The following is a 16,934-nucleotide window of genomic DNA, read 5'->3' on the forward strand; positions in this document are numbered from 1 at the left end:
GTTTATGTCACCTCCATGAGGGGTTTCTTTTCAGTGTTGGCGCGACCGGCTTGAACCCTTTCCCAGGGCCAGAGGGCAATCGAACATCTAAAATCAGACATTTGACGTCCATTTAGCTCTGCGAAGATGGATGTTGGAAAACTCGTTGAAGTGCTTAGAGCAACTTTAGACCCAAATCAACGGGAACAAGCTGAAGAACAGCTCCATGAGGTAAAACCCCGAGACACGTTTTTCCAACATGGCAGAAATTTAGGATAGGCGAAAGATGAACATTCATTTACCATGAATTCAGCTTTCTATGACATCTTTATGAAAGAAAATGTTTATAATTTTGTTTGAATGCATCATTAACATTGAGGATTGTACTGATATGTATTTTTATTTACATATATTTATAGATCCTTCACTTCATAATTAATCATTATTAGAAACACGTGCACATTTTGTACGTCATTTTTTATGCAAATATATCACAACAAACTTCACAACACATATCACTGAATCAACGTTTTCAATGATTCAGTAATTATTATCTAATTCATTTAATTGTGATGCTAGTCACATGCCCTTATACAATATACCCATCCTCCATTACTAATAGCTAGCTAGCTATATATATAGTTATACCTTTGATTTAATTTGCAGATATTCAGTTTCAAATAATCAAAGGTGCAGTTTCAAGAAAATACCTTTTGATGAAATTTTGTTTGTTAATGTCGTAAATGAAATTTGTGAAAAATATCTCGTATGTAGTATTTTCTCAAGTTAATCATTCTAATCTAGGAATTTCTCACCAAATTAATTTAAATTTGTTTGCAAATAGGCAGACAACTAAGGGTACATAATTTTCCTCAGCAGTATTTTTTGTAAAATTATTAAGATGGAGGTTCCTTCCTAATGTGACATCGTATGAATTGCACTGTCATATTTAATACGATTGATAATGGATGCATTTTGTTTTGTTGGTTATTGTTTAATGTCCTATTAACTAAGGTCATTTAAGGACAGCCTCCTGTCAATGCGACATGCATGTGTGTGGTGAGAGTGAATGTGTGTTTTGGGAGGCTGTGATATGTTCGTGCTAAGTCTCCTTGTGATAGTCCAGAACATTTGCCGATTTATAGTGCTACCTCACTGAAGCATACAGTGGAAGACACCCATCAGAGCACCTCACCCCTATCACCTTATACCGATAATGGGCAAACCAGTTGCCCCATTCACAGAAGCGTTAAGCAGAAGTAGTAACTACCATTTTTAGGGTCTCTGGCCATGGTAGGCTTATGTCTTGCCCAGGGGACTGAACCCAAAGCCTGCCACACAGGGGCAAATGATTAAATAAAGGCCAAAAGTGAGACAGTGTCAAGGAATACAATAGGAAAGTTGTGTAGAATTAAGATAGAAAAAAAAATATCCCAAATTTAGTTGCTCGTTATGATCATGCAATGGGGCAGCAGGTACAATTCTTATGCCCTATATCTGCAGGGTCATGATCATTATTATTTTGAATTTTACCAGGCATATAAATATGTTGATAAAATCCCCTCAAATTGGACGAGTGTTCCAGTGCTTGCAGATTTAATTGTTGTAAACTTTCACAATATGTTATTTTCCCTTAAATGTTCATATTACAATATATGTAGAAGAAATATTCATCCCTGCCTACTCTGCTCTCCGGCAGGGTATGAAGTCCCTCCCATTGCCGATAGTGTAGCAAGTCCTGATGTGATTCACATCGGCATACCTGTCAAGTTTCCTACATTGGACTCGAGCCTCCTGAATAAATGACCCGCGCAGGTCCAGAATTTTATTAAATTCTCCAGCTTTTTCCTGCTTGGCCAAAGTAACTCGGATCATTGACGCAGCGAAATCACTTGCGTCAATTTGACGCTTCAAATTCTTACTAAAACTAGTGTGTGTATATAAGTCTTAAAATGTTGTCCAATATACAGACTCAACAAAGGGCATATTAGCTATGGTCAGTAACACTAATTGACCCCTAGGTTAATTAAAAGAGTCAGTCAACTGTGACAAACCCCGACTGTCTTGGGTCTCGGGTGAAGTTTCCCATAATCAACATACCTGAAGTAAAATAACAGGGGTGTAAAAATATTTTTCAAACCACTTGCCCCGGGCAAGTAGAGCTCAGAAAGCTACTTGCCCGAATGCAATTTCTACTTCCCCAGTGTTCGTTTCATTAAAATATATAAGAAGTCCATATCAAAAATTTTATTTAATATTAAATAAATAGAAAATATTTACAATCCATAATTGAAAGAAAAGAATATATATGTATTTTAATTTAAATTGTAGTTTTTTTTTGTTTTTTGTTTTTTTTGTCTCTTTCTTTTTGTTAATTCCTGAATTTTATTTAATTCAAAATGTACGTATATATATCGCTATTCATTTGAAAACAATTCATCTCGGTCAGTACCTGGCAACTGCCCCACGTTCGAAACCTACGTGGGGCAGTTGCCAGGTACTGACCGTAGGCCGGTGGTTTTTCTCAAGGTACTCCAGCTTTCCTCCACCTCCAAAACCTGGCACGTCCTTAAAAGACACTGGCTGTTAATAGGACGTTAAACCAAAACAAACCAAACCAAAATCTTGGGATTTTTATTTGACTCTCAGGATTTTACAACTGAGAGTCGCCAACTCCTGAGATTTTGATCCTACTTTCATTTAATGTTCAGTAGTTTCATTCACTATTAAGTACAAGTTATAATAACTGAGCTGCATTCACTTGTTATCAAATTGAATACTATTAATCAATTAATTTGGGGTTGTTTTTTTTGGTGAATGCAATATGTTTAGTGAAAATGTTGTCGCGCGCAATCTCCAGTTTGAGGAAAGTCCTCAAACTGGAGATCTCCAGTTTGTTAACATTTGATCCTTGACAGGTATGCATCGGGCAGTAATTAGCTATGATTATAATTTTCTCGGATAAAAAACACATGTTAATTGATGATTCTGGTATCTTTTATGAATATTCAATCTACAAACCTGCACATTATTTCAATTCTTTGACAATAAATGGTAAAATCCAAAACGAGCAAGACACAGAGATATCAGTTCAAACATACCGCCATCTTTGATACAAGTGTAAAAGGTCAATTTCCTTATAAGAAAATCAAAATAAATTGATGCTAATGAGATTTCCCGAGAGATTTCAAAAGATAAACAGATTCGGAGTTATCTATCTCGGTGAGCAAGGTTAAACATTCTGAAATTGAATAATTACACAAAGTAAGATGCACTTTCTTCACAACCCTTACAAAAAACTGGTTAAATATCTCTGATAATGTTTTTTATAAACGTAGTAGCTTAATCTATATATGGTCACGCATACCATATACGGATTAGCATCCTCGCAAGAGTTCTCAGAGAAGTATCATGGCAGATTACAGAGACAAATCTGAGTAGTATAATATTGGAATGTGCAAATTAATGATTTCCAGATGTGATGGTAGGCTAATACATTGCTAAAATTGCATTAGAAATGTTAACTTATACTAAATATTACTCCAAAGTTACACAACATCCGCTATTTGTAGCAATTTCGTGGTTCATTGTTTTGCAACACTATCGTCAATGGAAGGGAATCGTAGCTCTGACATCGACCATCTGTCAGAAATTGTCAGTCCGTCATTCATAGTTACGTTATCGCAGCTAATTACTATACAGCCATTTCTGTTCTCTTTTCTAATGTAACATAAAGTTATCAAGTTTGCATTCAATTCAGCCAGGCATCTGAGAAAAAAAAAATGTCCTTGATGAAAAATTCATTACACAATTCAGGTTCCTGTCAACTTACACCAGTCTAACTTATATTCAGAAATCAGAGGGATCATCATTATGAAAGATTTGTTTTTGCTTTGGTAAAAAATAGCATTGTCGCACTTAATAAAATAAACATACAAGATAATAAAATAAACATGTAGAAATGAGTTTGGTAAAAAATAGCATTGTCGCACTTAATAAAATAAACATACAAGATAATAAAATAAACATGTAGAAATGAGTTTGGTAAAAAAAATAGCATTGTCGCACTTAATAAAATAAACATGCAAGATAATCAAATAAACATGTAAAAATGAGATACTGGGAGATACCATTTTGCTTTGGTAAAAAAACATCATTGTCACACTTAATAAAATTAACATGCAAGATAATAAAATAAACATGTAGAAATGAGATACTGGGAGATACCATTGGGCAAGTGATGCTATATGAATTCAGTTAATAAATGCAATGTTTACTAATAGGCCAAAAAGAAATCTTTAAAAAAAAAAAAATACAAATGGTCATGTTTGTAATGTTAACAAACCGGGTAATAGATTGGACTTTCTGGCTTATAATGTGTTTATTCCTTTGTAGGTCCACAAGATCATTGGTTTTACACCCATCCTGCTACAAGTGGTCATGTCCGACCAGCTGGACATGCCAGTCCGACAGGCAGGTGAGTAACCTTCAATTAGGAGGCGTGGGGATGTCTGAGATGGACCTGACTTAGTGTTGTTATTTTTCTGGTTGACCAAAAACCGAAATGGCCACCATTTTTAAAACTTCACAAGTTTCACCTGTGTGATATATAGCTCTTGAGATAATTCTGACCAAGTGCTTTTATTTTCTGGGGTGGTCCGAAATCCAAGATGACAGCCATGGTCAACAGTACCACTATATACGTTCTACTGAGTATGTATACTTCAATAGTGCTAGGGCCTTTTAAAGTCTAATGATCATTATTATTAGCTCACCTGGTCCGAAAGGACCAAGGACAAGGTGAGCTTATGCCATACCGTAGCGTCCGTCCGTCCGTCAACATTTGACTTATTTGACTTCTTCTTCATAACTGCTGATCGCAATTTCACCAAATTTGGTCAGAAGCATCCCTATGGGTAGGGGACTCAAAATTGTACAAATGATGGGGCTGACCCCCTGGGCGCCTCTAGGGCGGGGCCAAAAGGGGTCAATTTAGCTATTTTGATATAAACGACTTCTTCTCTGAAACCGAGCAACTGATATCGCTCATATTTGCTTGGTAGCATCACTATGGGTTGGGGATTCAAAATTGTACAAATGATGGGGCGGACCCCCCAGGGGCCTCTGGGGCGGGGCCAAATGAGGTCAATGGGGCTATATAAACGATTTCTTCTCTGAAACCGAGCATTTGATATCGCTCATATATTCCTGGTAGCATCACTATGTGGTGGGGATTCAAAATTGTACAAATGATGGGGCTGACCCCCCAGGGGCCTGAGGGGCGGGGCCAAATGTGGTCAATTGAGCTCTATTGATATAAACGACTTCTTCTCTGAAACCGAGCAACTGATATCGCTCATATTTGCTTGGTAGCACCTACTTGGGGTGGGGATTCAAAATTGTACAAATGATGGGGCTGACCCCCAGGGCGCCTCTGGGGCGGGGCCAAATGAGGTCAATCGGGCTATATTGATATAAACGACTTCTTCTCTGAAACCGCGCATTGGATATCGCTCATATTTTCCTGGTAGCATCACTATGTGGTGGGGATTCAAAATTTTACAAATGATGGGGCTGACCCCCCAGGGGCCTGAGGGGCGGGCCAAATGTGGTCAATTGGGCTCTATTGATATAAACGACTTCTTCTCTGAAACCGAGCAATGGATATCGCTCATATTTGCCTGGTAGCATCACTACTGAGTGGGGATTCAAAATTGTACACATGGTGGGGCTGACCCCCCGGGGCGCTGAGGGGCGAGGCCAAACAGGGTCAATTTGGCTAAATTGATATCAACAACTTCTCCTCTGAAACTAAGCAATGGATATCTCACGTATTTGCCTTGTAGCACCTACTTGGGGTAGGAATTCAAAATTGTACAAATGGTGGGGCTAACCCCCTGGGTGTCTTCAAAAAGGGCCAGTTTGGCTAGATTGATATAAACGACTTCTCCTCTGAAACTAAGCAATGGATATCTCACATATTTGACTGGTAATATCCCCTTGGGGTAGGGATTCAAAATTGTACAAATGATAGGGCTGACCCCCCTGAGGGCTGAGGGGCGGGCCAGAAGGGGTCAATTTGCCTAAATTGATATAAACAACTTCTTCTCTGAAACTAAGCAATGGATATATATATATCGCTCATATTCGCTTGGTAGCATCCTCTTGGGGTAGGGTTTCAAAATTGTACAATTGGTGGGGCTGAGGGGCGGGGCCAAAAGGGATCAATTTGGCTAAATTGACATTTTTAGAATTACAATAAAAACAATGTTCATGTAACCTATACTAACCATATAAATGCATATGATATGAATTAACATAGCAATACCAGTGGCAAATATACTTAAGCATAGTTCTTGTTTCATATCTCATGAAACCAGGTGAGCGATACAGGCCCTCTGGGCCTCTTGTTGTTATTCTCAAGTCAAAACAAGGATGATAAAATATTGATGATACACTTATCCAAAGAACTTTTTTTGACCAGAAAGTTCTGAACTTCCTCTGTTGAACATCAAATTGTACAGCTATAATACTTACCAATATGATTGAAATAACAATATTACTCAAGGTATACTACACACAAAAATGGTTGGAAAAACTGAAAACATGTTAATCATTATGAATCAAACAATGCAAAATTTTTCTGATCATTCTGTGAGCCAATTGTGTCTGGTAATTCCTGTCTTTGGACTGGCTGACGACAACTTACCGATCTAGATTATTTACTAACCTGAATAATGTTAGCTATCAATTTCATTATGAGTGCAATCACATGCTACATATCATACAGTGTACGTATCAATTGTGTTTACCTGAGCCAGAAATTAAAAACTTGAGGGGTCAATATACCTAATTCATAATAAATGATCATGTCAAAACTTCCATTTTATTGTTAACCTTGATTTATGAATTTTTACTTGTACCCTTTGATTCTTGCTGGTACCCCTCAAGAGGAGGGCCAGAGTTTTTCTCACTGGTTTGGGAAAGGGCCTTTTTGTCTCATTTTGGGAAGAAAATTGGTGAATTGGGAAAGATTTTTTCAGGGGTAAACTGCAAATTTTTGGAATTTGGATTAAATATTAAATAATTTCAATTGGGAATGGGGTCCATTAACAGCCCCAAAAAGCCCCCAGAAAAAACCCTGAGGGTTAATTTTACCCTTGACAGGATAAAGTAATGGAAAAGTTGATGCAAAATCACTAATAGCACAGCCAGTTCTAGCTCTCGCCCAATATGCCTCTTACAAGGAATTTTGAAGTACAGCAACCAAGTGGTGAAGGTGGGGGTGTTATTGCTAGACTTGCTCTCTTTTGTTAGTTTTCAATGTAATTTGATTTGAAATTTAACAGGTGTGGTTTACCTGAAGAACACAGTCACCCAGTTCTGGCAGGACAGGGAAGTGGAAAATCCAAGTGACCCTGTTCCCTTCAACATCCATGAGCAAGACCGACAGACAATCCGCGAGAACATGGTGGAAGCCATCATACAAGCCCCGGAACCTGTTCGTGTTCAACTTTGTGTCGCTCTCAGTCACATCATCAAGTACGACTACCCTGGTCGCTGGCCAACCCTGGTGGAAAAGATTGCATTGTACATGCATGCTGACAACCATGGCGCCTGGATGGGTGCCCTTATGTCCCTCTACCAACTGGTCAAAGTCTTTGAGTAAGTAGCATTGTTCACAGGTACTGCAACAGTGTTGATCTTAAATTTGAAACTTTTTGTATGGTAGAACCTGTTACTAAAACATGGCATCTTTTTATTAATCTGAATGCAGATACTGCTATATAGTATACGTATTTCATTGTGGCCAGTGTTCACAGTATCTTAGACATAGGAAATGTTTTAGTAAAGTAGGATGCAGTAGTCATCTTCATTTGACTTTCTAGGTTAAGTTGTGTCTTGGTGAAGACAGAGAATAACAGTAAAGCCAGTAACTTATCGGAAACACAGGCTCTGGTTGTTTACTATTTAAGCATGGATTTAGGAAGTGTGTATATATAATGTAGAGCACAGAAGATATTGACAGATCTATGCTTCATTTATCAGTTCTTATAATACAAATGGGTTCCGTGCGTCCATCTGGATTTGCTTTCTGCACAACATCTTTTAAAGGAATAATCCATTTTGATGGAACTTGCTTGGTAGACTTATTACCTAAATCACTCGCTCAAGTTTGATTATTGGCATATTCCGCGCATATTTAATGAGGCTGGTGGGATCTGATTGGCTGATCGCTTCCCACATGATATCTTTTGACAGAATAATCAATTTTGATGAAACTTGTGTGGTAGACTTATTACCTAAATCCCTCGCTCAAGTTTGATCATCGTCATATTCTGCACATATTTAATGTGGTTGCTATTTGGCTGATTACTTTCTGCAAGATATCTTGACGGAATAATCAATTTTGATGAAACTTGCTTGGTAGACTTATAACCTAAATCTGTTTCTCATGTTCAATTATCGGCATATTCTGCACATATTTAATTAGACTGCTGTGATCTAATTGGCAGATTGCTTTCCACACTATATCTTTTGAAGGAATGATAAGATTTCGTGAATCTTGCTTGGAAGACTTATATAAAAAATATCCCTAGTCAGTTCCTTTAACATGTAGTAATCTACAAGCTGCTGGCTTCAAGACAGTAAAGATGGAAGAACAGAAATAATGACAGGAATTAGAACTAGCTGTTAAAGAAAATTTAATTATTATGACACAGGTACAAAAGGCCGGACGAACGCAAGGTTTTACATGACTCGATGCAGGTGATGCTGCCTATGGTGTACCAACGGTGTTTGGATATGCTCCCTGACCAATCAGAACATGCTGTACTGCTACAGAAACAAATCTTGAAGATTTATTATGCATTCATTCAGGTTAATAGTTTTGAAATCCTGGTATTTCAGAGAGAGAGAGAGAGAGAGAGAGAGAGAGAGAGAGAGAGAGAGAGATATGTGTGTCAAAGATATGCTTATTTATGGCTAAATTCCCAAAATATGCAGTCTACTCCTGAAAAAATCTTTCCCAATTCACCATTTTTCTTCCCAAAATGAGACAGAAAGGCCCCACCCCAAACCAGTGAGAAAAAACCCTGGTTATTCTAGAGCTCATAGCTTTTAAATTTAGAGGAAACTTTATAGCAATGACTTAATTCATTAATACATTATTTATTTTAGTTACTAAGTAGTGTGTGGATGAATGAAATAATATTGAAACATTTCTCTTCTTGTACAAATTACAGTTAGGATGAACCATGGTTTAAAACCTTTTTCAGAATCATGGGAACTTAATATCTTTAAAATGTGTGTCTGGAGTGCTAGGTAGAATCACCTGTTACCTATCGAATGCGAGTGTTTTTTGACCACTACTTAAATACTGAATTTACATTACTATGCATTGTAGAATTACCTGCCTCAGGAGGTGATATCTAAGGAGGTGTTCACACAGTGGATGGAACTGATCAGACAGATAGTGGATCGGCCTGTACCAGAGGTAAACATCCTTCTCTGTGTCCTTTATATTTGTTAATATTTGGCTGTCCTTAAATATTTCTGGTTGTGCTGTCAATATTTCACTTTAAAGTTTAGCATTTACCCCATTTAGATCTGTTGATCAAAAATTTAAAGTAAGATTTCAACCAAAATGGATTCAGATTGGATTTTATAGTGGACATCTCAATATAACCATCGTTTGCTGAATATCATCAAGGTCCATGAACTTGGAAAGCTAAGGAAGCTTGGTTTTTAAACAAAATCTGTTTATTGTAGCTCAATTTCTCAGAAAGTACAAGTCCTATTCCATGAAAACATGAAGTATAGTTACATTGTAGAATTTCAAATATTTTTTTCTAATATCAAATAAAAAAAAATCAGAAATCCAAACCCTATGGGTGATAATTATAATTTAATTAATTTATCTGAATTGGTTTTAATTAATATTTGTAAAGTAACTTAAATTTTTGACTAATTACATATTTCACTCAATGTATAGTATTTAAATTTATTAATTGTATTATTTGAAATGTAATCTGCAGTGATTTTGATGTGAATCCAGTGTAAACCTCTCAGTGTTTCATCTTACAGCAAACCAATCAAATCGAGGAGGAGGAGAGAGCAGAATTGGCCTGGTGGAAGGTCAAGAAGTGGGCTGTTCACATCCTCACTAGGATATTTGAGAGGTACCAGCTGATACTTCAGTATTCTCTTTTTGAGAAAATTAAATGTTCATTGTCCGGTGACAATAAACTCATATAGGATTTTCATGTTTAATTCTTAATACAATGCCTGAGAAACTACAACCCTTTATTTCACTGTTGAGTGTACAAAAAAAATTTTTACTGGATCAAACTTTTGTATTACAAAAAAAAAATTTAAATGAAAAAAATCTGTTGTATATGGATGGGAATCCCTTTTAAATAGGCTAAAAAGGTAAGGTGTAAATGTAATAAACAATCAATTCTTCCCTGACGTAAACTGACAGTTCTGATGTCTTAAGAATGGTTCTGAATGTGTTTTGGTTGTTTACAGATATGGCAGTCCAGGAACAGTTATCAAGGAGTACAACACTTTTTCGGAGTGGTATCTCAAGGCTTTCTCAGGTCTGTATACTAATTCAGTCTCGGAACGGTTAACAATGAAATTCTTAAACGCTCCAACTGCAATTTCTGTGTTTTATGACATATTTTGGATTTCCCAATTCATCAATGTGTTTAACTTTTTACACTTTGATATTTATGATAAAATTTTATTGCACAACATCAAATATGCAGTATTTCAACCTGATACTTCAAGTCGTTTATTTTCACAGAGAAGCACACTGTTTTGTATATGTCTGTTAAAGAAAGGAAATTCTGGATTTTAAATATGATGTTTGACTGTATGTTATTTTTACCAAGGAAATTCTGGATCTTTAATATGATGTTTGACTCTGTTATTTTTACCAAGGAAATTTAGTCATTTTTACCAAGGAAATTCTGGATCTTAAATATGATGTTTGACTCTTGTTATTTTTACCAAGGAAATTCTGGATCTTAAATATGATGTTTGACTTGTTATTTTTACCAAGGAAATTCTGAATCTTGAATATGATGTTCGACTGTATGTTATTTTTACCCACAGGTGGGATAGTACAGGTGTTACTCAAAGTTCTCGACCAGTACCGCCAGAAACTGTATGTGGCACCGAGAGTCTTACAGCAAACCATCAACTACCTGAACCAAGGGTAAGATACATGCTTACCTGTAATGTAAGAATTAAGAATAAGGATCGTATCACATTTAATATATATATATTATATAGGGCTTTTCCATTTAAATATGTTACACAGGAGATCTCTAGAAATAAGAAACACTGCATGGTTTGCTTCAGAGAAAATGTATCTCACTATATGGTACTATTTGATTTAAATAACCGCTATTAGTTTCTCCTGTTTAGCAAAACTTAAGTTCTCTAGTTGAGTTCATACGTATTTTGCTTAATACATTGAAACCCTTCTGATAAAAGATATTATATCTAGGAACTGATTACATTTTGTAATAATCATGAATTTTGAATAGTTCAGAGCAAAATCTTCATAAAAGTTTTTCCATATTTTTTAAATCAATTGTTGCTATAAATGTTTTAGGGTCAGCCATGCATTTTCCTGGAAGTTTATCAAACCACACATACAGGTAAGAACTGTTCCCTTAACTTTTAATCCATCTGTGTTACCTCAAATGAGATCAAGTAATTTCAAGTGAATATCAAAGTTACCTGCATAGCCCGACATTTATATATAATAGTGCTATACTGCTTTTAACAGTGCTTTTGTTACCAATACCTTTATACAAAAAATACTATAGATAAATGTTTATAGATAGCGTAGTTACCTGAACTCTACTTTCACTTTACCTTTTCCGATTTGTTTTGTAGAGTATCAACTCTTACAGATATTTGTTTATAGATAGCGTAGTTACCTGAACTCTACTTTCACTTTACCCTTTCCGATTTGTTTGTAGAGTATCAACTCTTACAGATATTTGTTTATAGATAGCGTAGTTACCTGAACTCTACTTTCACTTTACCTTTTCCGATTTGTTTTGTAGAGTATCATCCAAGAGGTTATCTTTCCGTTGATGTGTCACAGTGATGAGGATGAAGAGTTGTGGAACACCGACCCTCAGGAATACATTCGTATCAAATATGGTGAGAATCACACCTAGTACCCTATATACCACAATGTTATATTGTTATCACTCGTTTAGGAACACACAAATGTCTATTTACACTAGTAAGGTCACATGCTGAAGTGTCAAGATTTTCACTAAGGGCTATTCCATTAATTTATCTACCTGACCCCAGGACTCCAATATAAATCACATCTATCCATGGTTCCTATTACCTCTATGTAATTTATTAAATACATTCTATGGGTGTTACCCCATAACAAAACCTGAAGACCTGGGGTGGGGTAGATGTTTTACTGGAATAGATTTAACCCTGACATGAAGTCTGCTACCAGCCTAAGGTACTAAGGTAGTTGTATTGTATTTCTTGTTAGGACAATATTTGTAAACTTGTGCCAGGTCTACAGTTTATGATATAAATGATGAAGTATGTTAAAGCTGTTTCATAAAAAAGTTTAACCATTTATGTAATATATAAATAATTTTGTCTCCAGACGTTTTCGAGGACTTCCTTTCACCAGTCATTGCTGCCCAGACCTTATTTTATTCGGCTGCGTCTAAAAGGAAGGAGGTCTTACAGAAGGCAATGGGGTTCTGTATGCAGGTGCTTACACAACCCTCCATAGAGCCACGCCAGAAAGACGGGGCTCTCCACATGATAGGAGCTGTGGCAGAAATATTACTAAAGGTAAAATGGATCTTTGAAACAATTTTCAAAAAACATTTAAATCCACACTCTCAGATTTTGGTTTAAAGGAACCAAAGATTTTATTTAATATTTCTCAGATAACTATTTGAAAGGTTTATTATAAAACTAAAATTCTTTTATATAACATAGTAACACAAATTACAGAGGAAGATATTTTTATGTCTCGTACCCTGACCAGTCCTTGAACATGCAATCTACGGCACCTAATTGCCTAGCCAGAAATACCTGCAGCATATACCACTGCTCCACATCCACATTCTAACAGAGAATGTTTCAGTGGCACAGTGATGGTGAGCCTGATACCTTGACATGATTTTAGTGACAATTTGTCTATTAGATGATCGCAATTTACATATATATGACATATATAAGATATATACACTCTGACAAAAATTATTTAATTTATATTTCTAGAGGAAGATATACAAAGACCAGGCAGAGATGATGCTCACAACACATGTATTCCCAGAGTTTACAAGTGAACACGGTTTCCTAAGAGCCAGGGTATGCTTGTTACATATTATTTACAATAAAGATTATTGAATATATGTTTTCCATTCATTAAGTATTTCTGTAAAAGTTTCTATATAAGAGAATGTTCTACAGTATATCTACAAAAGACAGTTGGTGAAAGCATGGCTACTACATTAGTTATCAACTGTAGAATTACAGGGTACATTTGTGACTAATAAAAATTTGTTCAAAACTGATGTTAAGCACATCTCTCTCTTCAGGGTTGCTGGGTGCTGAAACATTTTTGTGAACTGAAATTTCGAAATGATGCTAACCTTCTCCAAGCCCTTGAGCTGACACAGAAATGTTTATGTACGGACAAAGAACTGCCAGTACGCGTGGAAGCCGCCATAGCCATGCAGATGCTAATCACAGAACAAGAGAAGGGTATGTTTATTGCCTACAATATATGATTACTCATTTCATAGAACATCTTGCCCGGTTTCATCAACATTCCTGAACTTATGGAAACCCCTTCAATTACAATTTTACATAGGAATGCATAAATGGATTTAAGAAAAAAATCTTAGTTAAGGAGCTTTCCTCAAATTCTGTGATGTTTTCCTGTGGCAAAATTTTATATGTCAAGGAATTTCGTTAGGTTAAGAATCATGATGAAACCAGGACCAGGTTAGACAACCAGAAGACATAGACTGAGTGATAATGACATCTTTAACCTCCCAGTCATTACTATGGTGGGGAGGGATATTATAGGCTTTATCTGTTTTCAATACGTCTGTGGTATGTCCAACGTGGCTTTATTTCCTTTGAAGCAACAACATTATAAATAACTTCTAATGTTTCTTGTCTTGTTTTGCAGCCAAACAATATGTACAACCACATGTCAAGCCAGTGATACTAGGTAAGCTGAAATATGAAATTGTTTGATAAACTGGGTATTTGGATGGAAACTTGTTTTTTCAAAATGATCGTAAAATGTTGATTTGATATTATAAAACTGATTTCTCCTGGATATATTTTTTATTTTTTATTTTTGCTCAGCATGTTTATTTCTAGCATATATTTTATGATTTTATTTTGTCACACATGTTTAGTACAGTTAAAGCTAAATCTTATGTACTGCAAAGATTCAGTTGCAATCTGAACAATTTAGAAGTTGTATGTAGGTTATAATGGATATGTGACTGACTCCTGTCTTTCCCAACAGAACTCCTTAAGTTAATACGAGAGACAGAAAGTGACGAACTGACAAGTGTGATGCAGAGACTAGTGTGCACATATACTGATGATGTCATTCCCATCGCCGTGGAGATGATGACACATCTTGTAAGTTTGATACTGAAGAAAGAAATTGTGTAAAATAAAATAGATTTGTATCCATACATAAAAATTTAGTCACATGAATTCTCTATGAAGATAGATCAGGAAAAAGCTGAAAATTATTTTCTATGGACTAATGGCTATAAAACCTGAAATAAACTTTGAGAAAATATTCATTGGACTGAATATAATTATGTACAATAGAAGAGCATTAAGATTTTCTGCAGGCCGAGACTTGACACAAGGGCAAGACCAGAAACAGTTGTAGCAGTTATTTTGCTCTTGCACCACGTTAAATAATATGAATGTATTTCTTGCGTCTCCAGGCTCAGACGTTTGCCCAGGTTATAGATGCAGACATTGAGGGGTCAGAAGAGAAGGCCATTGCTGCTCTAGGTATCCTTAATACTATGGAAACCATTCTTACTGTGATGGAGGACCAGAAAGAAGTATGTTTAATGTTTCCTGGGTCAGGTGTTACCCATGTAAAATAGAATACAGATCTTACTGCAGATTTAATGTTTGGCAAATACAAGAGTGAATCTCAACGTTTTTGGAAATGCCTGTTCTACTAATAAAGTACCATTATTGATTAAAAAAAATTAAGCTTGAAGCTAGCTTGAAGGGAAAAATAAAGAAAAGGAAAAAAAATCAGATGATTAGGATTTATTGATTCAATTTCAGAACACATTCAGTAAACTTTTTATACTTCAGTTGGATTAGCTTCTGAAAAATATTTCTATATTTTCTGATAATAAAGGTTGTTGCGGTGTATCTTTTCAGATTATGACCCAACTGGAAGGAATTGTTTTAACTGTGATAGGTGTAATTTTACAGAAAAATATTATGGGTAAGTTTTTCTAAAGATAGTTAAAATTGATGGAGAATTTTACGATTTGATTAAGTGGACACAATCCACAACATACTCTTCTACTTAGAATTGTTTCTTAAGTGATATTAAATAACTTGTGATGCCCGTAATGAGGTTATGAATAGAGGGTGATGCCCTTAATGAGGTTATGAATAGAGGGAGTTTTCTCTTTACAGCCCTTGATCTTAAAAATCTCTCATTACAGTTTACTCAGTTCTCCAAATTTGGCAGCTATAATGTTTGATTATGGATTGAAACACTATTTAGAACACGCAAGATAAAAAAGAAAATTCATATGATTTTGATTTATTACCATCTATCTCTCCTCCATGTGAAATTAATGCACAGATACCTATGAAGAGGCCGTGTTGGCAGAGTGGTTAAGGTGTCCCGACACTTTATATCACTAGCCCTCCACCTCTTGGTCATGTGTTAGAAACCCACTTGGAGCAATTGCCTGGTACTGACCATAGGTTCCCGAGTACTCAGGCTTTCCTCCACCTCCAAAACCTGGCACGCCCTTAAATGACCCTGGCTTTTAACTAAACCAGATATTCCTAAGAAAGGAAATTATAATCATCTTGATTTTCTTACATATTCATGTCAAGGGTTTTTGAAATATTTGTATTTTGTGTACACCAGATTTTTATGAAGAGGTGCTCTCATTGATATACAGTCTCACAAGCACACAGGTTTCTCACCACTTATGGCAGGTCTTTAGAATGTTGTACGAAATGTTCCAAAAGGACGGCATAGACTATTTTACGGGTGAGTTGTCATATCTGAAGAAAACAGTCGTATGTCAAGTGTATAATTTGTGTATATGTATAACGCTTACCACATTAGTGGTCTAAGGTATTCTTTTATGATGTTTAACGAGTACTACATTAATAGTCTAGAGGTATTAGTAAGTCTAGTGTCTGATGGAAAGTGTTAAAGATTTGACATACAGAAAAACCTAAATCAAGAACTTTATCTTTTGTAAAGTAAACTTTATGTATTGGAATTATCAGGATACATATATTTCTGTTTTATGTGTTATCAGGAGATATGTATTTAGAAGGATTGGTTAGGTAATATTCCTATGTATTGTATAGATAATAAATATTCTTTTATGGTTTTATGATGACAGTTCTGATTTCTGTACATAGAATAAGAATTAATATCTTTTTGTAAAAAATGAAACGTTTTTTTTCCCCTACAGACATGATGCCGGCACTACACAACTACATAACAGTGGACACCCCTGCCTTCCTGTCCAACCCAGAAAACTTACAGATCATATACAACATGTGCAAAGCTGTAAGTATACCTGACTGTGTGTAGCAAAATTTTGTGTAATAATATGTCAAGTTAAGTTTGCTGAACACATAATCAAAAAAATTGTAATGCAAAATGGTTAAGGTTCTACTTG

The 16,934-nt window shown here is 35.8% G+C and overlaps 1 protein-coding gene across 1 annotated transcript in view; it reads left to right on the forward strand.

Moving 5' to 3' along the window:
• Positions 1–16,934, forward strand: part of LOC117335794 (importin-7-like) — a 26,680-nt gene continuing 9,746 nt past the window's right edge. The window contains exons 1-19 of the mRNA XM_033895984.1: positions 1–210; positions 4,375–4,456; positions 7,329–7,644; positions 8,703–8,859; positions 9,386–9,475; positions 10,066–10,160; positions 10,510–10,580; positions 11,101–11,203; positions 11,606–11,651; positions 12,066–12,165; positions 12,641–12,834; positions 13,270–13,359; positions 13,590–13,755; positions 14,189–14,230; positions 14,537–14,655; positions 14,976–15,098; positions 15,433–15,499; positions 16,163–16,288; positions 16,725–16,822. Of these exons, the coding sequence (XP_033751875.1) occupies positions 127–210; positions 4,375–4,456; positions 7,329–7,644; positions 8,703–8,859; positions 9,386–9,475; positions 10,066–10,160; positions 10,510–10,580; positions 11,101–11,203; positions 11,606–11,651; positions 12,066–12,165; positions 12,641–12,834; positions 13,270–13,359; positions 13,590–13,755; positions 14,189–14,230; positions 14,537–14,655; positions 14,976–15,098; positions 15,433–15,499; positions 16,163–16,288; positions 16,725–16,822 (2,169 nt within the window). The 5' untranslated portion in view covers positions 1–126. The remainder of the gene's footprint in view (positions 211–4,374; positions 4,457–7,328; positions 7,645–8,702; positions 8,860–9,385; positions 9,476–10,065; positions 10,161–10,509; positions 10,581–11,100; positions 11,204–11,605; positions 11,652–12,065; positions 12,166–12,640; positions 12,835–13,269; positions 13,360–13,589; positions 13,756–14,188; positions 14,231–14,536; positions 14,656–14,975; positions 15,099–15,432; positions 15,500–16,162; positions 16,289–16,724; positions 16,823–16,934) is intronic.

This window comes from Pecten maximus, chromosome 10 (assembly GCF_902652985.1).
Source record: "Pecten maximus chromosome 10, xPecMax1.1, whole genome shotgun sequence".
Classification (NCBI taxonomy): Eukaryota; Metazoa; Mollusca; class Bivalvia; order Pectinida; family Pectinidae; genus Pecten; species Pecten maximus.